The 23,285-nt window shown below is 39.8% G+C and overlaps 1 protein-coding gene across 1 annotated transcript in view; it reads right to left on the bottom strand.

Moving 5' to 3' along the window:
- LOC124777693 (39S ribosomal protein L18, mitochondrial) overlaps positions 1 to 23,285 on the bottom strand; it is a 34,479-nt gene that overhangs the window by 897 nt on the left and 10,297 nt on the right. The window contains exons 3-4 of the mRNA XM_047253174.1: positions 12,440 to 12,553; positions 10,924 to 11,035 (exon numbers count right to left, since the gene is read on the bottom strand). Coding sequence (XP_047109130.1) covers positions 10,924 to 11,035; positions 12,440 to 12,553 — 226 coding nt within the window. The remainder of the gene's footprint in view (positions 1 to 10,923; positions 11,036 to 12,439; positions 12,554 to 23,285) is intronic.

The raw sequence follows: 23,285 nt of genomic DNA, 5'->3' as shown, positions 1-23,285 counted from the left end.
TGGGTGGTGAGAACTGAGGTCGTGTTGTAGTGCTAGTTCCCACCTGCAGAGTTCTGAGAAACTGGTGTCTGAGAGAAGAATCCACATGGCGCGTGGGATGAAACAGGTGCCGAGGTCATGAATGTCATGTTGTAGAGCATGCTCTGCAACAGGATATTGCGAGTTGCCAGTATACACCGTCTGCCTATGTCAATTCATCCCAATTGATAATTTGGTGGTAGTCAAGCCGATGTAGAAGGCCGAACAGTGTTTACATAATAGCGGGTATACGACGTATGTCATTTCGCAGGTGGCTCTCCCTTTGATAGTATATGTTTTGCCAGTTACAAGGCTATTATAGGTGGTGTTAGGTGGGTGCATAGGGCAAGTCTTGCAGCAAGGACAGTACAGGAGTAAGAGCCATAGGGTAGGAAGATGGGTGCAGAGGGAGCACAGGGTCTGATAAGAATATTGTGGAGATTGGGAGCGTGATGGAAAGCTATTCTAGGTATGAAAAGGCTGGCATAGGAAGAAGCCGTCCTGGTTCCCGTGGTCGTACCCCTGATCTGTTTGTATGTCCGTAAATGAGATCCACTCTGTCTGAAATTTTTGCCCACCATACCTAGAATAGCTTTCCATCACCCACCCAATCTCAATATTCTTGTCAGACCCTATGCTCCCTCTGCACCCATATCTCTACCCTATGGGTTCTACCCCAGTAACTGTCCCCCACTGCAAGACTTCCCTTTGCACGCGCCTACCACCCTGTAACTGGTGAAACATATACTATCAAAGGGAGAGCCACCTGCGAAATGACACATTTCATATACCAGCTATTATGTAAACACTGTTCGGCCTTCTACATCGGCATGACTACCACCAAATTATCAATTAGGAAGACTGGGCATAGGCAAAGGGTTTATACTGGCAACTCACTGGCTTCTCACCACCCACCTCGCCTTATTTACTTTAATTTATTGCATCTCAGCATTTCTTCATTGTAACTACTCTTTACTTCATTCCATTTTAGTTTTCTACATCTTTCATTGTCTTTCCTATCTATTTTTCATGGCCCCACCTCCCACCTCTGTTACATACACTGCACTTAGCTTTTCATTCTTTTTAACTCATGCATGATGTTTCAGTAGTAATCTCTGTCTTGCATATTACCCTGTCTTCCACCTTTAAGCTCTCCGGTTTTCAAATCTCGTCCAATGCAGTTCCCAACAATCAGCCTTTCCTTCTCGTCCCATACAGTAAGTCTGCCCTGACCCACGGTTCTGGGTGACTTTCCCAAAATCTACTCCTTTTCCTAGACCTCTCCAGTCCTTTTCCTTCCCTTCTTCCTTCCCCTTTAACCCTTCTGCCTGAAGAAGGAGACACTGGCTCCGAAAACTTGCAAATTACAACAGTATTTTATTTGTGTGTTCTGCTACCAGTCAGTGAATAGACTTTTATCTATAATATTTTATTTTTACAAACAAATATAATGTGATGCACATAAATAGGTGAAAAGACCTGACACTGCCTGACTATACAGTCACTGAACTTTCACAGGAAGCCACGATCATCAGATATGTTGGGATATCTAACCAACATGACCATAAGTAAGTCATGGGGAGGGTGTAGTGAGAATTATAAGAAGAATTCTAAGAAACTGTAGTCCACCCACGAAGATCACTTAACCTTCTTTTGACTAATTCTTAAGTACAGTTGGAAAGTATGAGATGCTTACCAAGTTCGATTAATGGAGGAGACAAAGACGAGTGACACACTTTTTTCACTCAGTGGTCAGACAAATGCACAACAAAATTCAATGAAAGACACTCCCATAAAGATACTGTGTGCTACCGAGGTTTTCACTCTCAAAATTCAGTAAGCTCTCTTACAATAATAGACAAGATACGCATTGCTTCCTCCAACTCATATCTTGTGTAATAACCATCAGTGCAAAGATGGAAAAATTAAGGTACTGTATGTATAGAGAGATACTGATGATCTATCTTCATATCCATCACCCATGAACTGAACATGGAGGGCTTGTAGAGTCACATGTAAGAAGGGAGCAGACGGATAATTAACCATGTTTCTGAAAATGTAGCAGTTTAAACGAGAGTACATTGAGGATCACAAGGCAGTCACAGACATTGTGTGGTCAGTATCTCCCAGTACAAACAGGAGCCACTGTGGGGCACAACTGGGTATCATCAAACACTGAGGTTCAAATGAACTGTCATGAAGAGACTGTATGAATGGCACTAAAACCTTTAATTTGAAAAGTCTCACCAATCAGTAAAGACAACAAAGTTCTCCAAAATAGCTAAAAAATTCCTTTCTTTCTTCACAGTCTATACTTCCCATACCACGCATTCTAAGAAAGGGAGATACTCAGGAGTGAGATAGACTTTATCAAACCATCTGCATAATGTGCCAATTAAGTGGGGCAAGCTCATTTTACAAGGAATTTAAGTTGGTTAGCTGTAACCGACTTTATCTGCCCAACTGTTGGACTCTTGGCAGACTACTACTGCCTCGACTATGAACAACAACTTCAGGTTCTCTTGAGTTCAGCTGAGTGCTTGCATGTGTGGCAACAGCAAGTGTTATGTCTGTGTTCTCAACAGGAAAACATTATGTTTGTGTTACAATGGACATTTACCTAAAAAGCGGGCAAAATAGTTGCTCTTCATGAACGCACAGCTATGACTATAGAAGATATTACCTCTGTTGTTGGTGTGGAAAAATGTAGTGTTTCAAGACTTATTAGGCTATACAATGATACTTCCTCATTGTCTCCAAAGAGAAAAGGCAGAAGTGGGGGGGGGGGGGGGGGGGGGGGGGACCACCCACCCATAAAACTGATGAAACTTTACTTGGAGACAGTAGAATTCATCTTCACAAGACACGTAAGGACCTTCTGTGAGATTCACTGGCTACTGGGGTTGAAACTGACTCTTCAATGGCATGGCACAGGCCTTCTGATTGAGGGTGGAAGCACAATAGCCAGTAAAGAAGTAACATCCGTCATGAAGAAAAAACAGATGATATGAGCCAAAATACATAAATCTTGGATCTCCAATGACCAGAAATGTGTAATTTTCAGAGAAGAGTCACACTTTATTGTTCAAGGTTACAGAGCAATGGTTATCAAATCAAGCACCCATGAGGCTGTGAGGGCTCTCAAAAATATGTTTTGGGGTTTCTTCACAGCAATTGGACAGGGCACTAGTTCAAGTTGGCAGCATGATGAATTCAACCTAATAACAGAAATCCTTTGGCACAGGATTGTGCTATATTTGCAGACCTTCGCAGAAGGTGGAGAAACATTTCAACATGAACTGGCCCTTTTCACAATTCCACAGCAGTTCAGACTTTCAGGAAAGAAAATATCATTAACTTGCTTTGATGAGCTGGTAAATAAACAGACTTAAATCACATCTAGAATTTATGAAGTATTGTGAAAAGTAGTCTTGGTAAAATGGACTGTTCAACAAAAGAATGTATGTTAGTAAATGTGATAAAAGTATGGTTTCCTCCAAATGGTCAAATCTATGCCAAAATGTGTTCACAAGCTGGTTAAAGCTAAAGGAGGGCACATTAGGTATTAATATTTGGTAAGTTACTCATTGTATTATACAACGGTACAAATGTGTGCCACTGAATTTTAACCATTTTGTCCCAATTAATTTGCACACTACAGCACAATGGTGTTACAATGGTCATGGGATAGTGATATGCACATATACAGATGGTGGTAGTATCATGTACATAAGGTATAAGAGGGAAGTACACTGGTGGAGCCTTCATTTGTGCTCTGGTGATTCATGTGAAGAGCTTTCAAACGTGATTATGGCTGCATGCCGGGAATCAACAGACTCTGAATTTGGAATGATAGTTGAAGCTAGATGCACCGGACATTCCATTTCGGAAACTGTGATGGAATTCAATATTCTGAGATCCACTGTGTTAAGAATATACCTAGAATACCAAATTTCAAGCATTATCTCCCCCCACAGACAACGAAATGGCCAACTGCCTTCACTTAACCAACAGCAGCAGTGTTTGCACAGAGTTGTCAGCACTAACAGACAAGCAACACTGGATGAAATAACAACAGAAATCAATGTGAGATGTACGACAAACATATCCATTAGGTCAGCATGGAGAAATTTCACATTAATGGGCTATGGCAAAAGGCAACTCATGCAAGTACCTTTGCTAACAGCATGACATTGCCTGCAGTCTCTCCTGGGCTTGTGACCATATTGGTTGGACCCTAGACGACTAAAAAACTGTGATCCATTCATGTGAGTCCCAATTTCAGTTGGTGAGATCGGTGGTAGGGTTCGAGTGTGGCACAGACCACACAAAGCCACGGACACAAGTTATCAACAAGGCACTGTGTAAGCTGGTAATGGATTCATAATGGTGTGGGCTGCGTTTACATGGAATGGACTGGGTCCTCTTGTTCAACTGAACCTAACATTGGCTGGAAATGGTTACCTATGCCTACCTGGAGACCATTTGCAGCCATTCACGAACTTCAGGTTCCCAAACAACTATGCACAATGTCACTGGGCCATAGCTGTTCATGATTAGTTTGAAGAACATTCTGGTCAATTCGAGCGAATAATTTGGCCAACCATATTGCCCGACGTGATTCCCATTGAACATTTATGGGACATGACTGTGAGGTCAATTTGTGCACAAAATCCTGCACCAGCAACACTTTTGCAATAATGGATGGCTATAGAGGCAGCATGGCTCAATATTTCTGCAGGGGACTTCCAACAACTTGTTGAGTTCATGCAACATCAAGTTACTGCACTATGCTTAGCAAAAGGAGATCCAACATGACATTGGGAGGTATCCCATGACTATTGTCACCTCTATGTGTGTGGTGGTTAGGTTAGGGCCACAAGTATGACACCCTGCAGCCATTCATCCAGCTGGGATGTCATTTGTGAGTAATCATCTAAACAGAGTTTAGTTCTATCTCCTTAAAAATTGTAGTACTACCCAATTCAGCAGCATAGCATAGTGGTTAAGATGCGAGAGGGTGAAAGTTTGGGGTTAGAGTCTTCTCAGGTATTATTAAATTTTTATTTTTAAATCTTTATCGAAAGGACTTCATTATTTTTATTCATTTACCTGATTTAAATGTAATGTACACACAGTCCACAAATCCTGATGGGCTCACATGTATTTTTTAAACTTCTAATCCTCCACTGTATCATTTTAATCATCATATTGTTGCAGAAGAAGCTGAGTAGCATTGTGGCATAGTTGTTGTGGTGTCACCGCCAGACACCACACTTGCTAGGTGGTAGCTTAAATCGGCCGCGGTCCATTTAGTACATGTCGGACCCGCGTGTCGCCACTGTGTAATCGCAGACCTAGCGCCACCACCAAGGCAGGTCTCGTGATACGAGAGAGCACTCGCCCAGTTGTACGAGAACTTAGCTACCGCCCAGTTGTACGAGAACCTAGCTACCGCCCAGTTGTACGAGAACCTAGCTACCGACCAGTTGTACGAAGCCTTTCTCTCTCATTAGCCGAGAGACAGAATAGCCATCAGCTAAGTTAATGGCTACGAACTAGCAAGGCGCCATTTGTATCAGTGCCTATAGCTTACGAGTATTCAAGAGAGATGTATTCCAAGGACTAATTAAAAGATAAGTAATAAGCATCTACATACTTTTCTTCTTATTCATTTATAAGTTCTCATGTTCCAGACTTCACGTCCGTCTGCTTTAGCCGTGCGTGCACTATCGGCTACAGCGTTAGTCTAGAGTTCATTTTCAGCAATCTCAACTTCACGGTGTCGGCCCAGCTACCGACACAACAGTTGTTATGATACTAAACTGTTGCATGGAGGGTTGTGAGTTCAATACTCACATGGACTGTACAATTTTAATTTCTATATTCGGGTTGAATACATTCTAGAAGTATCCACAAATGTCAAGAATCACTGTATTGGAATGTTATGTAGCTGTATATATATTGTATGTGTTCTGGCCAGAGGCCACTCACTTCGCACTCTAGTATGTGCAAGTGCTGAATAAACCTTTATTAAGTGAAGTTAGTGTTCATCATTTATCTAATTACACCTTCTTCTACATGACATTATTCTGGTGGAGGCACTGGGTATTGGAACTTGTGGTAGCGCACATTATTGACAACACAGTGGCTCCCATCAGGCCACGACAGAGCCGCAGTTTATGTGGCGAGAAACCCGAGTTTGAGCCATATTCAACAGATCGCAATCCATCGGAGAGAGAAGAAGTAGATGACGTTACGATGACAGCAACTGTGTGCCACCGCATGAGACATCCTTCCTGGTTCTCTGGTGACGATGGGCAAGATCCAAACAAGCGGCTGAATGAATATGAGCATATCATCAAATTTAACAGAGATGACACCGTGTGTTTGGCTAATGTATTTTTCTACTTGGAGGGCACTGCCAAGCAATGGTACGAGAACAATGAGGAGAAGTTCACAAGCTGGGAAGTATTCCAGGCAGAGCTGCACAAGTATTTCGGCAGTACACAATGACAGAAACGAAGGCAGAAGATAAGTTAAAATGCAGAGCACAGTGTCCAGCAGAAACTACACCATCCTACATTCAAGATGTCTCGGAGCTGTGTAAAATAGTGGATCCTAGAATGAAGGAGGAAGATAAGGTTGCACATCTCATGAAGGGTGTTGCTGAGGACATGTATCACGCCCTACTCCTGAAGGAGGTTTCGACAGCAGACAACTTCATAAAATACTGCCAGTATATCAAGACAACGCATCAAAAAAGAATTATACGCAAGGAGTTTGAACGGCTTCCAAACATCGTATCGATGTCTGTGATGGAGCAAAAAATCGAGATCCTTCAAGAGGTCATAAGGGAGGAAGTAGAACAGACACTGAACCCAATCTCTCATCCTTCATTTCCCTTTTAAATGGTGAAAAAGTCGAGACCCAGGCGGAGTTATGTCCCTACAATGCCGCATGAGGAACCTGTTTGGGCACCAAGGAACAGTGATGTCTGGAGGACCCAGGATAACCAACCAGTATGTTTCCACTGCGGATGACCGGGGCATGTGGTGCGCTATTGTCGAGAAAGGCGGCGGATATTTGATGACACCCATGCCAGCAGACAACAGACCAATCTTAGTCGACACTAACTCTGGGACGACTGTGATGAACAAGAAGACGTGGGTGCAGGACGATGTAGGTCACCATCGCTGCAAGCTAGCTGCTGGAGAGGACATTCCCCAACACACCAATCGAGGTCTCCATCGCTGATTAGAAGCTCCAGCCGATCACCTAGCTACCGCAACCTGGAAAACTGAACGATGTGACCTTCCTTGGAGGTGAGGAAGCCAAAAAGAAAAATCCTCCGTCGTCGATCACTACAAAAATGAAAAGAAACTACGTTGATATCTTCATGGATGGACTCTGGAGCATCGTATTCAGTCATTTTGGAGAAGTACCGTCACCAGTTGCAGAAAACCGTATTCATTGACAACAGAACACCTCTGCTAAAAGTGGGTAATGGGAAATACGTACAGGAAGATGTACCATTCGTGTGGGTATAAGTGGCGAGACACAGCCCTTAAAATTCATCGTCTCACAAGAGTGTAGTCATGACGTCATTCTTGGATGGTACTTTTTGAAATCTTCTCAGGCAATTATAGATTGTGGTCATTCGAAGAGTATGCTAGACGAGATGAGATACTATGGACAGGAAGATGTGCATCCAAGTGTGTGGAGACTGTGTGCTGGATGAAGAGATCATTCCTGCAGTCAGTGCTAGAAAGGTAACTGTCACATGTCATGCCTTGCATCAACCCACGGATCTTGTAGAGGAATATAAGAGAAGCATACCACTGAAGAATAACTTGGGCATCCCAGCCTCTGTCATCTTGTTTAAGAACGGATTCGGTGAATTGTGGATAGTTAACTGTCACAGAGAACCACAGATCCTTCCAAGACGCATGTGCGTAGCAAATGCTGAGCCGTTAATTGAAGAACAGCTGAGTGTCATAGAAACCTCCTATGCCAAGTCTGTGGGCGAAATTAGTGCTACCATTATGAGACAAGATCTTTTAGCTCAACTATCACCAGATCTCACTAAGGAAAACAGAGGAAGCTAATTGCCCTTCTTCAAGAGCTCTCTGAATGCTTCAATCCACAGGTGAAGAGAAAATTAGACAAATCGATGGTGAAGCACCAGATTAGCACCGGAGACCATTAACCAATAAGCCAGAGAGCATACTGTATGTCAGCAATGGAATGTCAAATAATTCGTGAAGCAGTAGAGAAAATGATGAAGAATGACATCATTCAGCCTTCGCAGAGCCCATGGTTGTCAACAGTAAGCTTAATAAGGTAACTAAAAGGAATGTTTACCCTCTTCCATGAATTGACTATACACTAGATTGTCTGAAGGGGGCTAAGTTTTTCTCAACCATGGACATGTACTCGGGATATTGGCAAATCGAAGTAGATGAGGCTTATCATGAGAAAACTGCATTCGCTAATCCTGAGGGCCTGTATGAGTTTAAGGTAATGCCGTTTGGTTTGTGTAATGCACCAGCAACTTCTGAATGGGTGATGGACAATCTTCTAAGGCACCTGAAGTGGACGATATGTCTTTGTTATTTAGATGACATTATAGTGTTCTCAGAAGCATTTGATGCACATAACAAAAGACTGAGGGCCGTTCTCAAGTGTCTCTTTGGAGCAAAAGAAATCAAAGTAATTGGACACCTTGTGTCAAATGAAGGTGTCTGATATTACTTATGAAGTTGAAGATTTCTACCCCAAACACAAGGTGACGAAATATCAGAGATACAGTCCACGTCCTTTGAATGAAGCCCTATAAGGATCCTGCAACCCAGGGTGAATTTGAAGCTTCGGCGACAGGCAACAAGTGGAAAGGTGACGAAAAGAATAGCGGCAAAAGAAGTTCTAAGATGATCACCACCAGGGTGAGAATCAGTCATCAGGAGTTGGAGTATGCAGGACCGATGACTCATTCCCGGACTAGGAGACTCATTCCCGGACTAGGAGGACGTAACAACGAGATGCTGTTCTCTTAAGGAGGGAGCAATGTTGCAGAAGAAGCTGAGTAGCACTGTGGTGTAGTGGTTATGTTACTAAACTGTTGCACGGAGGGTCGTGAGTTCAAAATTCACATGGACTGTACAATTTTATTTTCTGTATTTGGTTCGGGTACATTCTAGAAGTAGCCACAAATGACATGAATCACTGTACTGGAATGTTCTATAGCTCTATATATACTGTATGTGTTCTGGCCAGAGGTAGTTCACTCCGTGCTCCTGTATGTTCAAGTGCTGAATAAAAATTCGTTACGTGAAGTTAGTGTTCGTCATTCACCAATTACACCTTCTTCTAAGAGACATTATTAATTTTGTTATTTGCTCCCATTTTTTCTTCCTATCATTATTTTTTCATTTAGGATATTTCTCTATGAGTCAGAAGACAAAAAATGAATTATTCATCTGTAGCACACTGAAGTGTGGGTCATTGACACACGTAACAGAATAAAATATTTACTAGCTTTTGAGGTCCGCCTCTTCTTCTAGCAGAAAATACACAAAACACAACCATACAGACACCCGAAGCTACACTACCACAGACACAGTGAATTATTAAGCAAGTGGTTGGTTGCCTTTCCTATATTTTTCATTATAAGATGTAGGATTTCTTCAGATGGTAATTATACAAGCATTTACAACATAAATTCTTGTTGCAATATGGTCTAAGAAATGCACACAATGATTTAAAACAAAGACAGAATCATAAATAAAATTAAATTCAAGCAAAAAGAGACACAGAAATAATGAATGAGGTAACATGGAAGAAAATAAAAAAAAATATGATAAAATGAAATAAATTAAATCAAATGTAATGTATAAAATAATTAAAATAATATGAATACTGATTCCTGATAGAAAAAAAAGAATGATAGGAAGAAAAACTGGCACAAATTAAAAAAGATTAATACAATTATTAAAATGACATGGCAAACAATTACATTTAAACCAATTAACTGAAAGAAAATTATGATCAAAGCTCTTTTGATAAAGATTTAAAAATAAAAAATTAATAGCACCTGGGGAGATTCAAATTCACAACTTTCGGCATTTAAGAACAGTATCTTAAATCATTATGCTACACCATTGTTCTGAAAAACAATATTAATTTTAAGACTCTAGAGGATTGCATGAAATTATTTTTTGTTCATCACTCGCAAATGAGGGCCCACTTGGATGAATGACTGCAGGATGCGATACTTGGGACTCTAACCTGGATCACCACATAGATGGTTTCAAAAAGCTGCTCGCACTCCTGGGGACCTCCCCGCATAAGAGATTGTTACTTCTATTAATTATAATTTGCTTTTCTGTTTACTCCACTGAGTTAACATCACAATTTTATAAACCTTGGTAAGTCTAAGTTCTGTCTTTTTTGCTATGAATCCTTTCATTACTTGTGTGTATATTATAAGACATTCCACCACTGGTTATGAGACAAAGGAGACAACAGATTGTTGCTGCTGCAATCAATGGATGTTTAAACATAAAGATACATAAAAGAAACATTTGAATGACTATTGCCTAAAAGATATATGAAGACAAGAAGATACCACCCGTTTAACCTTTATTGTATTAACAACCTTGGTATGTAGTCATACTACAATCAGTGGCGCAATCACTTGTAAATCATTGGACTAATACCAACACAACAATACAATGAAGTTCAATACTACCTAATAAAATGCAAGTTAATACGAAACATGCTTATGGAAGAATTTGCAAAGACACACCACTCCATGCTTAGCTACAATGTTTTCTCTGCCTGGGAATGGTATTTACATTTTTCCATGAAATCTAAAGAACTTAAGTATGTGAAGTTCATACTAACCTTTTCACCTTGATCTGGTGAAAGACTGGAGTAGATTTCTGCAATACCAGACTCCAAACATCTCTGTGCCAGAACACGACCTAGATTATGGTATGCTGAGACATCTGTAGGCCTGTCACAAAGAGAGAGAGATATTGGTTGATATTTCATCTCATCCGCATCTATTGTATTAGTGCGCCAACTGATATACCCATGATTCTTTAAAGAACAGAACTCCCATGTATAAAACATTCAAACGTATGATTATTTTACAAATTAATTAATGTATTTAAATATTTTACATTAAGCATACCAACATGAAAAAGTTGAGAAAAGGATAGAAAGTATGTTTAAGGTTTGTTGGAAGTTGCTAAGTGATTTCATTAAGAAACACTGCATGAATATAGTCCAGGGAATTGCACTTCACTTTGCGCAAAACCAAGTTTTTCATGTAGTTCAATGTTTATGATGGCATACTTCCTTAATTATAATTTTGCAGGTAGTGATGCATGTGAATACTGCCTGCAAACTATCTTACGAATAGAATCAGTAGTACAGAAGTAATAAATTAAAACATCATGTCTGATGCTGAAGTTTCATTGCATGACCAGTGAAAGTGTAGTATGCGATAAACTTTTTTCCTTTTGTCACTTTGTCGGGAGTGGTAGTGGGAAAAGGGTCAAAAGGTTTGAAATTACATGCAAATTTTGTTTAAAGTCACTGACTGCACTTTTTCTCAAATACTGGATGAATAAAGTCCAGGTATTTCCACACCATCAGTTATGCAGCCACCTCAATATAAACACACTATTTATAACTGTAATACTTGTCCTAGGCTTTTGACGTACAACTATACCTCTTAATGAGTATATTATGACAGCATTTTAATTTCTTAAATTCAGTCAATGATTACACAGAATTTTTAAAATCAAATTTCTTTTGCCCCTGGCAGCAGTTAGATAGGCAATGTGCAAGTGGCACTGGATTTGGGGACATTTGCTTAGTACTATCACATTAACAAATTGTACGCTTAAGAAATGTCAGACTAACTACCAAGCTCCCTCTCTGCTTATATCACCGTTCTCATTCAACTCAGCATTTCCTACTATTGTTGATGTTCTATCAGTTTATTCTCTCTCATGAGTGGGAAATAAGTACAATCTGAATTAAACATATCAAATGACCAATATGGTGTTTCTCGTATTAAACTATTGTGACAGTGTTACTGAAGAATGTGCTTTTCTACGATATAAAATGTCTTAAATGCAGAATCAGTAAACTTTTGTTACTGAAATCACACAAATTTATTCACATGCAAAGTGTTCATCAAACTAATACTTATGTCCCATTATAAATTCTGAAACTAACAGCAAGAATGGAGTAAAAATTAATGAAGGGAAGTATATAGAAGAGGGTGCTGAAAAATATCCTTTACTAAACTCCCTAGGAAAAGCTTTACTGATGGAAACTAAGTAAAGTATATATGAAGCCAGCTAATATTTCTTAATGAAAAAGTGTGACACACTGTAGCAATTACCTGTACAAATGGCGACGGATTGCATTTTCAGCTGTAGATGCTGTCACAGCGATCACTCCTGTATTATGTACAATACTTGCAACAACATACCTATTCTTCTGCTCCAGTGACAATCTGTAATAAGACACAGTTTGCGCATAAAAATCTGAGAAAAACAGCCTTGGAACTATAAATATACAAGCTAATAAAACATAAATGCAAAAGACGCTGACAGCTGCTAAAGCTCTGGGAAAAAAAAAAAAAAAAAAACTATCAGTCTTCCAACCTCTTTTTCCTGATCAACTGACAAGGACAATAATACAAATTATCTTTTATTAATCTGTCTGATAGTTTAGAATTGTATGGTAGACTGGGACCTGAATATTGATCAGCATATAGTTTTAATTTTGTCAGGAATTTCCATAACAAAGTGTACTTCAATGGACTGCAATGTCTTTATGTTTGTCATGTTTATTTTAACTTCATGGTTTTCTCCTTCGCTTGACTTGGCACTATTGATCAAGAAAAAAAAGGAAAATCCTGAAACGCCTGCAAGCAGGATCCATACTTTCTTTATAGGGATTGAATAGTGCTAGTCAGGGATCAGGACTTCATAAAGAAAAAAATATAGACAGCAGTACTTCAAAATCATCACTAAAGTACCTTGGATCTTGTGGACGGAGAAATTGCATTTGCAGTACATCATTATTTTTTAATCCATTACCATGACATTAACCAGGTATAACACATCCCAATACTAAGTTACCTTACATTCTCCACTGTAATAATTTATTTCATATTTTCTCCAGCAAAGAAAATATGTTACGATTCATTAAATTTTGTAAACATCATCACTATTAGTGGTATTTCATCTGACACCGAGTCAAAATTGTAGGGGTTCAGAAGATGAGTTTTGGCTTAACAGCCTGGCATTGCTCTTTCAGAATGTTTGGCTTGTAGCATATTTTCTGAAAAAGGGGGGTCATAGATTTAAAGTTGGCTATAACTTCATGAAGATGACATCTAATTCTCACTGAAAATTTATTTCAGTGCTATCATAAAATTGAAATTTCTCGATTTTTTAAAACTACACAACAGAATTATCTGTCCAATAATTATTCAATTTGAAATTTGTTAGTGTATTTGATATGAGGTGTATCTTGTAATCCTGCTGGACATATCAGTATAATTATGCATAAATCTGGCAAGGTCACTAGGCACAGCACAAAAGGCAACGGGGTATGTTTGTCTAACAGTTTGCATGTGATGATTGAAGGGACATGGTTAAAAAGAAATCTACAGATACCAGTGACTGCAAGCTGGCCCCTATTTTGACTGTGCAAGAGGTGGGGTTCTTCTGACTCATCATCAGGTGGCCTGAAGATGGTGTCGTGTAACGCTGAGACTGGTAGCAAAAATACAATAAAACTGGAAATTTATATGGTTGGACGTGCTTTTATTTGACATATTACATTGAAAAAATAGGAGTGCGGGTAAGCTACTACAAACAGCATAGTGAACGCATTATTGTAGCCAAGATAGACACGAAGCCCACGCCTACTACAGTAGTACAAGTTTATATGCCAACTAGCTCTGCAGATGACGAAGAAATTGATGAAATGTATGATGAGATAAAAGAAATTATTCAGGTAGTAAAGGGAGATGAAAATTTAATAGTCATGGGTGACTGGAATTCAAGAGTAGGAAAAGGGAGAGAAGGAAACGTAGAAGGTGAATATGGATTGGGGCTAAGAAATGAAAGAGAAAGCCGCCTGGTAGAATTTTGCGCAGAGCATAACTTAATCATAGCTAACACTTGGTTTAAGAATCAGGAAAGAACCCTGGAGATACTAAAAGGTATCAGATAGATTATATAATGGTAAGACAGAGATTTAGGAACCAGGTTTTAAATTGTAAGACATTTCCAGGGGCAGATGTGGACTCTGACCACAATCTATTGGTTATGAACTGTAGATTAAAAATGAAGAAACTGCGAAAAGGTGGGAAATTAAGGAGATGGGACCTGGATAAACCGAAAGAACCAGGAGTTGTACAGAGTTTCAGGGAGAGCATAAGGGAACAATTGCCAGGAATGGAGGAAAGAAATACAGTAGAAGAAGAATGGGTAGCTTTGAGGGATGAAATAGTGAAGGCAGCAGAGGATCAAATAGGTAAAAAGATGAGGGCTAGCAGAAACCGTTGGGTAACACAAGAAATATTGAATTTGATTGATGAAAGGAGAAAATATAAAAATGCGGTAAATGAAGCAGGCAAAAAGGAATACAAACGTCTAAAAAATGATATCGACAGGAAGTGCAAAATGGCTAAGCAGGGATGGCTAGAGGACAAATGTAAGCATGTAGAGGCTTATCTCACTAGGGGTACGATAGATACTGCCTACAGGAAAATTAGAGAGACCTTTGGAGAAAGGAGAACCACTTGCATGAATATCAAGAGATTTGATGGAAACCCAGTTCTAAGCGAAGAAGGGAAAGCGGAAAGGTGGAAGGAGTATATAGAGGGTCTATACAAGGGCGATGTACTTGAGGACAATATTATGGAAATGGAAGAGGATGTAGATGAAGATGAAATGGGAGATATGATTTTGCGTGAAGAGTTTGACAGAGCACTGAAAGACAAAAGTAGAAACAAGGCCCCCGGAGTAGACAACATTCCATTAGAACTACTGACAGCCTTCGGAGAGCCAGTCCTGACAAAACTCTACCATCTGGTGAGCAAGATGTATGAGACAGGCGAAATACCCTCAGACTTCAAGAACAATATAATAATCCCAATCCCAAAGAAAGCAGGTGTTGACAGATGTGAAAATTACTGAACTATCAGTTTAATAAGTCACAGCTGCAACATACTAATGCGAATTCTTTACAGACGAATTGAAAAACTGGTAGTAGCCGACCTCGGGGAAGATCAGTTTGGATTCCGTAGAAATGTTGGAACACGAGAAGCAATACTGACCTTACGCCTTATCTTAGAAGAACGATTAAGGAAGAGCAAACCTACGTTTCTAGCATTTGTAGACTTAGAGAAAGCTTTTGACAATGTTGATTGGAATACTCTCTTTCAAATTCTGAAGATGGCAGGGGTAAAATACAGGGAGTGAAAGGCTATTTAGAATTTGTACAGAAAGCAGATGGCAGTCATACGAGTCTAGGGGTATGAAAGGGAAGCAGTGGTTGGGAAGGGAGTGAGACAGGGTTGTAGCCTATCCCCGATGTTATTCAATCTGTATATTGAGCAAGCAATAAAGGAAGCAAAAGAAAAGTTCGGAGTAGGTATTAAAATCCATGGAGAACAAATAAAAACTTTGAGGTTTGCCGATGATATTGTAATTCTACCAGAGACAGCAAAGGACTTGGAAGAGCAGTTGAATGGAATGGACAATGTCTTGAAAGGTGGGGAGCAAAATAACTGATGATGGTCGAAGTAGAGAGGATATAAAATGTAGACTGGCAATGGCAAGGAAAGCGTTTCTGAAGAAGAAAAATTTGTTAACATCGAGTATAGATTTAAATGTCAGGAAGTCATTTCTGAACATATTTGTATGGAGTGTAGTCATGTATGGAAGTGAAATGTGGACGATAAATAGCTTAGACAAGAAGAGAATAAAAGCTTTCGAAATGTGGTGCTACAGAAGAATGTTGAAGATTAGATGGGTAGATCACATAACTAATGAGGAGGTATTGAATAGAATTAGGGAGAAGAGGAGTTTGTGGCACAACAAAAAGAAGGGACCGATTGGTAGTACATGTTCTGAGGCATCAAGGGATCACAAATTTAGCATTGGAGGGCAGTGTGGAGGGTAAAAATCGTAGAGGGAGACCAAGAGATGAATACACTAAGCAGATTCAGAAGGATGTAGGATGCAGTAGGTACTGGGAGATGAAGAAGCTTGCACAGGATAGAGTAGCATGGAGAGCTGCATCAAACCAGTCTCAGGACTGAAGACCACAACAACAACATTATATTGAACAGATGAGTTCTCGCAACCATCCAGTATAAAAATGGCCTTACCGAGGATAATGTAGTCTGCCACCAAAGGAAGCAATTTACAAAACCCTAATTCTACCAGTACTTGAATATTGGTCGTCCGTACAAGATAGGATTGACAGAGGAAATAGAGAAGATCCTAAGTGGAACAGCGGATTTTATTATAGGTTCATCTAGAAAGCACGCAAGTGTTGCACAGATGATCAACCAACTCCAGTGGGAGACGTTGTAGGAAGTCATTCTGCATCACAGTCTGAATTACTGCGAGAGTGAAAGGATCATGAAGATGAAATTAGAGAGATTTGTGCTCACATGAGGGATCACCACCAATCGTTCTTCCCACAAACCTTTGTGGTTGAAACAAGAAACGCAGAAGTTACAGTGGTACACGAAGTACCCTCCACCACATACCACAAGGTGGCTTACGGAGTATAGATGTGGATGTGTAACATTACACACACTGGCACCAGGCAAAATGCCCACAGCACATTCAAAGGCTGCTGTGGACTGCAGTGGCTTCACATTGCAACCAGTCGATGTTAACAAGTTCTTTGGTATACCTATTGAGAAGGCCCTGCACTACATTGTTTCCTCCTGGACTTTGATTTGAACTTTTCTACTACATACTATCGATGTTTGGCTAGCATATGGACTTGGCCTGTCTGTCTTGTGCAGTGCTGTCTTCATTCACCATGACTGTGGTTCACAGTCGAGTACTTCCCAATTGAACCTATCGTGTTCTCTTGTACTAATAGGTAAGTTATTCAAGAAACTTACATGGTGCTGTGTTGGCCAGAAGTTTTTTGTGTTTTGTATTTCCAGAAGACTCAGGAACCATCACTTTCTGTGACTTAATTACAAATAATTTATGCTTAACAAAATCTCTGTTGTTGAAGAAACGGACTTACAACAGTGTATTTGTTTTGAATTTTATAAAAAGTCTGTATGCCAACTTAAGACATCCATGGGTGTAAAAATTGGTAGATAGTGATGAAACAAAAACAATTTCCTATAATATCGAGGAACACTACAGCTTTGTTTTCTGTAATTCTTATCGTTTCTCTCGCCTTTTTACAATTTTCTGTGGTGTTAGTTGGTACTTCTGGTGCACAACAGCCAACATAGTCCCAATGCTTTTAACCACATGTAGTATTTAAAGTTAAACCTGAAAATCAGATGTTTATTGCTCACATCTTTCATTATTGTCGGAAGCCTTCTGAAAGTGGGGTCCACTGAGCAGTGTGCAACTTCCTTTGTAACAGGTAAGATGATATTACTGGCATGCAAAGCTTTACTGTTGACATTATCACCACTGTTCTGCCATTCATCTGGTATTTGTTTTTGCTAAGCAATTAACAACTATTGTGAAACACACAGGAAGGGCTTGAGCTCTTAAATACTGTTCACATGTAGCCAGATTTGAACAAGTAAAATTTTAACTAAGAACCTTACTTGTAAGTCACTTTTGGAGGGGATGGTGGTCATGAAGATTTTAACCTTCCTAAGGGGTTCTGGTCCATTTTGACTCTAAAGGATTCTTGGTGGTCTATCATTTCGAAAATATTTGATTTTAATAAATTCTTTTCATTGACTTTATTTGTCCCTTATTGAAACTGAAGTATATTCAGACAGAAAAAGGTTATTTTGTAGCTTTAGTTTGGCATTCACAGAAACGCTACTCTGTGAGCCAGAAGTTATGCAACTTTTTTTTAAAAGTGGTGGGAAATTGAGTTTCTTAACAGTGGGAATGATTGTGTTGCCAGAGGATGACCTTGTGGGAATCACACAGCTGTTTTCCATCCTTTTGATGTCAGCAGTGAGTTAGCTGTGTACGAACAAATATGTTTTAACCTGACTGAATACATGTTCATTCTTGAAAGTTATTTCAACTTTCTTAAAATGTCAGCAATACTTCAGAGTAGCTTTTTCCTCAACTGTGCCTATCAAATCAATTATGTCCCGCATAGTTGCTCATTTCAGAAAAACTGACAGTGTGAAGAACGGGAACATTTCAGCCAACCTTCGGTGTTAAGCGATGCCTCACTGGAAAATATCCATGCATCCTTGCTAGGTTCATCAAGTAAGTCGATATGAAGACTGTGTCTTATGTGAGCATTTGCAGAGCCAAAAGGAAGCTGAAATACCATCTGTATTGCATTCACGTGGTGCATGAACTTTGAGAACCTGAGAGAGGGTAAAGACTACATTACTGTCAATGGGTTTTGCATTTTATCCACAACAGTGTTCAAGTGTTGGTTTATGTTTTCTACTCTGATGAAGCACGGCTTTGCTAATGGCTATGTAAACAGCCAGAACGACAGATGGAGCTCAGAAACACTCACATTTTTCACTAGACCCACGTTACATTCATAGGAAGCTGGACATTCTTGTATGCAATTTTGTGCGAATGAATAGTAGGCCCAATTTTTTTTTCCTTGGAAACAGTACTAGTTGAACATTACCAGGAAATAATTATGAAGTTCGTAGTATTATTACAGGCTGATGAATGACACTTCTGGCTACAGCAAGATGCTGCAACAGTGCACACAGCAAATAGCACCATGATAATGCTGCACGAGTTCTCTGGGGGTGGGGTGGTGGTGGTGGTGGGGGGGGGGGCGAGGTGGAGGTGGCAGTGAAAGGGGGGGGGGGGGGCACATCAGTTTATGTGACTTTGGTCCCCTAACGTTTTTTTCTTTGGGGACATCAGAAGGTCAATTTCTATAGGCACATCATTTCGTGTGACCACGGCGCCTTGATTTTTTTTCTTTCCTGCTTGCACCCCAAGAGATAGTTGCATTTTGGCCCAAGATGCTAGAATAGGTAGTCGTGTGTGCACGAAGTACGCTTGCTTGTGTGTGTGAATGGTGTGTGTGTCTTTCACTGATGTAGGTTGTGGCTGAAATCTTACGTAAGTGTCTTTTAATTGTGCCCGTCTGCAACTTGACGTGTCTTCTCCTACACGATGATATTCCTACCTGGAGTTCCCATTGTTTGACAGTACTCAATTTGTCAGCAATGGAACACAGAAAGTTGGGTATAAATAAGTAAGGTCATTGCTGTTTTGAACAGTGCAATGTCTATTTCTGTGGAAAGGAGGGAAGGGGGAGAGCAAATAATTGTTTTTCACTGTAACCAAATCTATTTATAAAGTGATTCACTTCTACTCAGATCACTTGTTTCTACCTCTTGAATTCACATATTTTGTTAAGAGTTTTTCCCCTAAAGGTAACTGCCACTTTGCAAATAATGAAACAGCAGACACGATGCTGAATGTATCTGATAGGGATGAAGTAATTTCAGAGAATTAACATTATGTTTTGGACTGCAGCTCTTTGGTTGGTTGGTTGATTCAGGGCGAGGGGACCAAACAGCGAGGTCATCAGTCCCCTCAGATTAATGAGGGGCGGGGAATGAAATCGGCCATGTCCTTTTACAGGAACCATCCTGGCATTTAGCTGAAGTGATTTAGGGAAATCACAGAAAGTCTAAGTCTGGATGGCCGGATGCGTGTTTGAATTGTCATCCTCCCGAATGCAAGTCCAGAGTATTAACTGCACCGCCTTGCTTGGTAATGTGGCTCTTTATTTTCACTGGAAGACACTGATGATATATCAGAATAGCAAATAAATGGTAACAAAATTCTGATCTCAAAGGCTAAATCAACTGAACTGAAGACAAAACCCCTATCCCAACTGGGAAGCTACACCGCACGTAATATAGTTCACCTTACTCCAGGATCAACAAAGTATGCCACTTCTCACATTAAAAATGAATACCCAGTTTCCAAATTGTTCCTTCCTCCATCAACTGAAAACATTATACTCACCGATTCTAATGTTAAAGGAACACATTGAAATGGAGATAAATGGAAATAATAATATGTTTTTGACCTAGATGCTTACCTAGGTCTGTTGCTATTAGCAGCAGTTTATGTCACATAATGAGTCTATTGAAAATTTATGGAATGAATAAAAATTTTGCCCAGTTTTCAGAACTACAGTGTCACAAGAAACATTCAAAAAGAGTCACAGGTTATTTGACCTGATAATGAGATTAAGACGATGTGAACAGGATGTATTTGTACATATAAGGGATTTGTGGGAGCAATGGATAGAGATATTGTCTAAGCCAGGGCTTCCCAACCTGTGGTCCGCGGACCACTTAGGGGTCTGCCGGCTCTTTGTAGGGGGTCCGCGGCCACCTTTCACCAAATCGTGTAAAATAATGAGTAAAATTACTGAATAAAAATGTGAAAATCAAATTCAATACTTTTTTTTTGTGTGTGTGAAAAACGTGCAGTTTTACTTCAGGTCGTATTCCCAAGAAGCCTTTGCAGTTCCTAAGTGAGAACGTATACACTGTTTAGTGCTGGAGAATGCGGCTTCTCTGATCAACTGTTTCGCAGCAATACGGGGTCGTTTGTGCCCCGGCTCATGGCGCTAGATGCACTGAAACCTTTTACACATGCACGGAGCGAGCTTTGTCGACCAATAACAGTGCTCGCTGGCACGTGTGCGGCCCCAGGCATCATTAAATGTTAAACTTGCTTTGTCAGTGCACTACCTATTTCATAAGTCGATTTTTGACCAGTTTATTACTTCTAACATGGATCGTTGGCTGAAGTCAGGATCATTGAAGAAGGGTTCTCCATCGCCTTCACAACAAGAGAAGCTTCCAGCTGAAATGAATGAGGAGGGAGGACGACCAAAGGAAGACTTTACATCCATTTAAACATTTTTCTTCAAATTTCACGACCCCCCCCCCCCCCCCCCCCCACACACACACACGACTGTTACAAAATATGCATGCTCCTTACACAACAGTAGCCAAATAGTGGAAGTGAACAGACCATAAGCTGCAGCTTGTCAACAGTGAACAGTTTGGACGTGACGTTGATTGCTCTTGGAGGAAGACAGGTCTATCGTGTGAAATTTCAATTACCAAGTAATTTTAATCAGGCTGTAATGTGTTGAACAAAGGGAGTAAATCCACTAGTATGTGTCTGGATACAGTGGGAATTCAAATTGGGTCGTTAATTTCAATTTGTTTTCATTCGTCTCTAAACCAAAGATTATTGATACTTCGGGGGGGGGGGGGGGGGGGGGGGGCATTGGGAACATGGCACTTGCATTAAGCTTTCAGTTCCCATGGGTTTCGCTCTGAAATTTAAAGTTATTGTGCTCTTGACTGAGTAGGGGTCCACCTTGGGTTTTCGACTGAAGAAGGGGTCCGCCAACTGGAAAGGTTGGGAAGCCCTGGTCTAAGCTATACAATCCCAAAATGTACATGAGCAACTTAATGCATTCAGGGGAAATTGCCTGGTAAGCCAGTATATACCAAGTAAACCAGCACAGTATGGCATCATGTTTTGCATACTTTATGACAATAAAATAAGTTGTGTGAAATATTCAAGCTGTATAATGGGAAATGACCAGGTAAGACCACTCAAAACTACCGAGGCCTAAGGTTTGTAACTGACACGTCTTACAGTTTGAAAGGGCATAACATAACCTGTGACAACTTTTTCACCTCATACTAAACAGGGTAAATGCTGAGGAAGAGAAATATCACAATGTTTCTTTAAATGTGTGGGGAAAGAAAACCCCCAACAAGCCTTCCATCTCACCAAAACTATTGCAGACAAGAGATTCATAATTGCATATCAACATTTGCTTTCACAAAGGACACAAAGATTGTATCATACATATCAAAGAACAAAAGATGTGTAATTCTGTAAAGAACTCTGCACCATGATGCAAAAGTCAGTGATAAGATCAAAAGAAAACTGGAAATTAGTTTAGTTTACAATTCTATGAAAGGAACGGTGAACACACTAGACAAGATAATGGTGAATTACACAGTAGAGGCAGACAAACAGATGGCCTATTGTTGTGTTCACAGATATCAATGATATATCTGCATATAACTTGTATGTGCTATACAAAACAACTTCCTCCCAATGGAAAGAAAACACCCTGAATTGAAGGGACTATTCCTAGAACTGATTTCACTTACAAGAAAAATCTTACATAAACATGTAAAAACCATTCATAATAGTTGGGCACAGGATAGTAAAATCAACACACAAGTCATTTTAATATTCAATTATTGTATTGTTGCAGTGTTCTATTATGCAATTTCAAAGCTTAATACATTAAACAATCTAAATTATGACTTTAAACATGTAAAAATGTACCTGCCGAAAACACAAAAAACTGTGTCTTTTTTAAAATCCAAACATCATGACTGCACAGGCAAAATAGATTTTGTAGTAGGGTTACAGAGCGATAATCTTACTGTGGAGTAAGAATATCATGAGTGTAGCAGTTCTATTGATACTTATATAAGGATTGAAATAGGATCAATATTTCCTTAAACTGTTCTAAAGCCTTCTTTAGTACCTTCCACCACACACCACAACTTCATAATATATTTTTTAGGCCCAAATCATGTCTAACTGGTCTCATGGCTTCCAGCCATGTGAGCAACTTTGTTTTAAAATCTGTTCTTTGCATCCTATCAGTACCAAATGTAAGAGCCTTATGACTGAAAGAAGACAAATTCTCAAGATAGGTAACATTTCTGCATCTAGATATACACTCTGCAGGCTGAAAACCTCCTTGTAGTCAACCATCTAACCTCATAAGTTTTGTCTTGTGTTTTATATTAGCGTGACAACTACAAAGCTGCCTGAGTAACATGAACAGCCTGATGATAACCATGCTATGAAACAAAATCAGAGCTTTTGCAATATATTTCACCAAACCCTCACAAACTAGGGCTTCAAATCTCCATCTCATATCAGGCTGTCACAACTCGCCTGATGTTAATTTAATATGTTTCTTCATCTCTAGTT

The sequence above is a fragment of the Schistocerca piceifrons genome, chromosome 2, assembly GCF_021461385.2.
Source record: "Schistocerca piceifrons isolate TAMUIC-IGC-003096 chromosome 2, iqSchPice1.1, whole genome shotgun sequence".
Lineage (NCBI taxonomy): Eukaryota > Metazoa > Arthropoda > Insecta > Orthoptera > Acrididae > Schistocerca > Schistocerca piceifrons.
The sequence above is the reverse complement of the archived record's forward strand: the minus strand, read 5'-3'. Positions and strand labels throughout refer to the sequence as shown.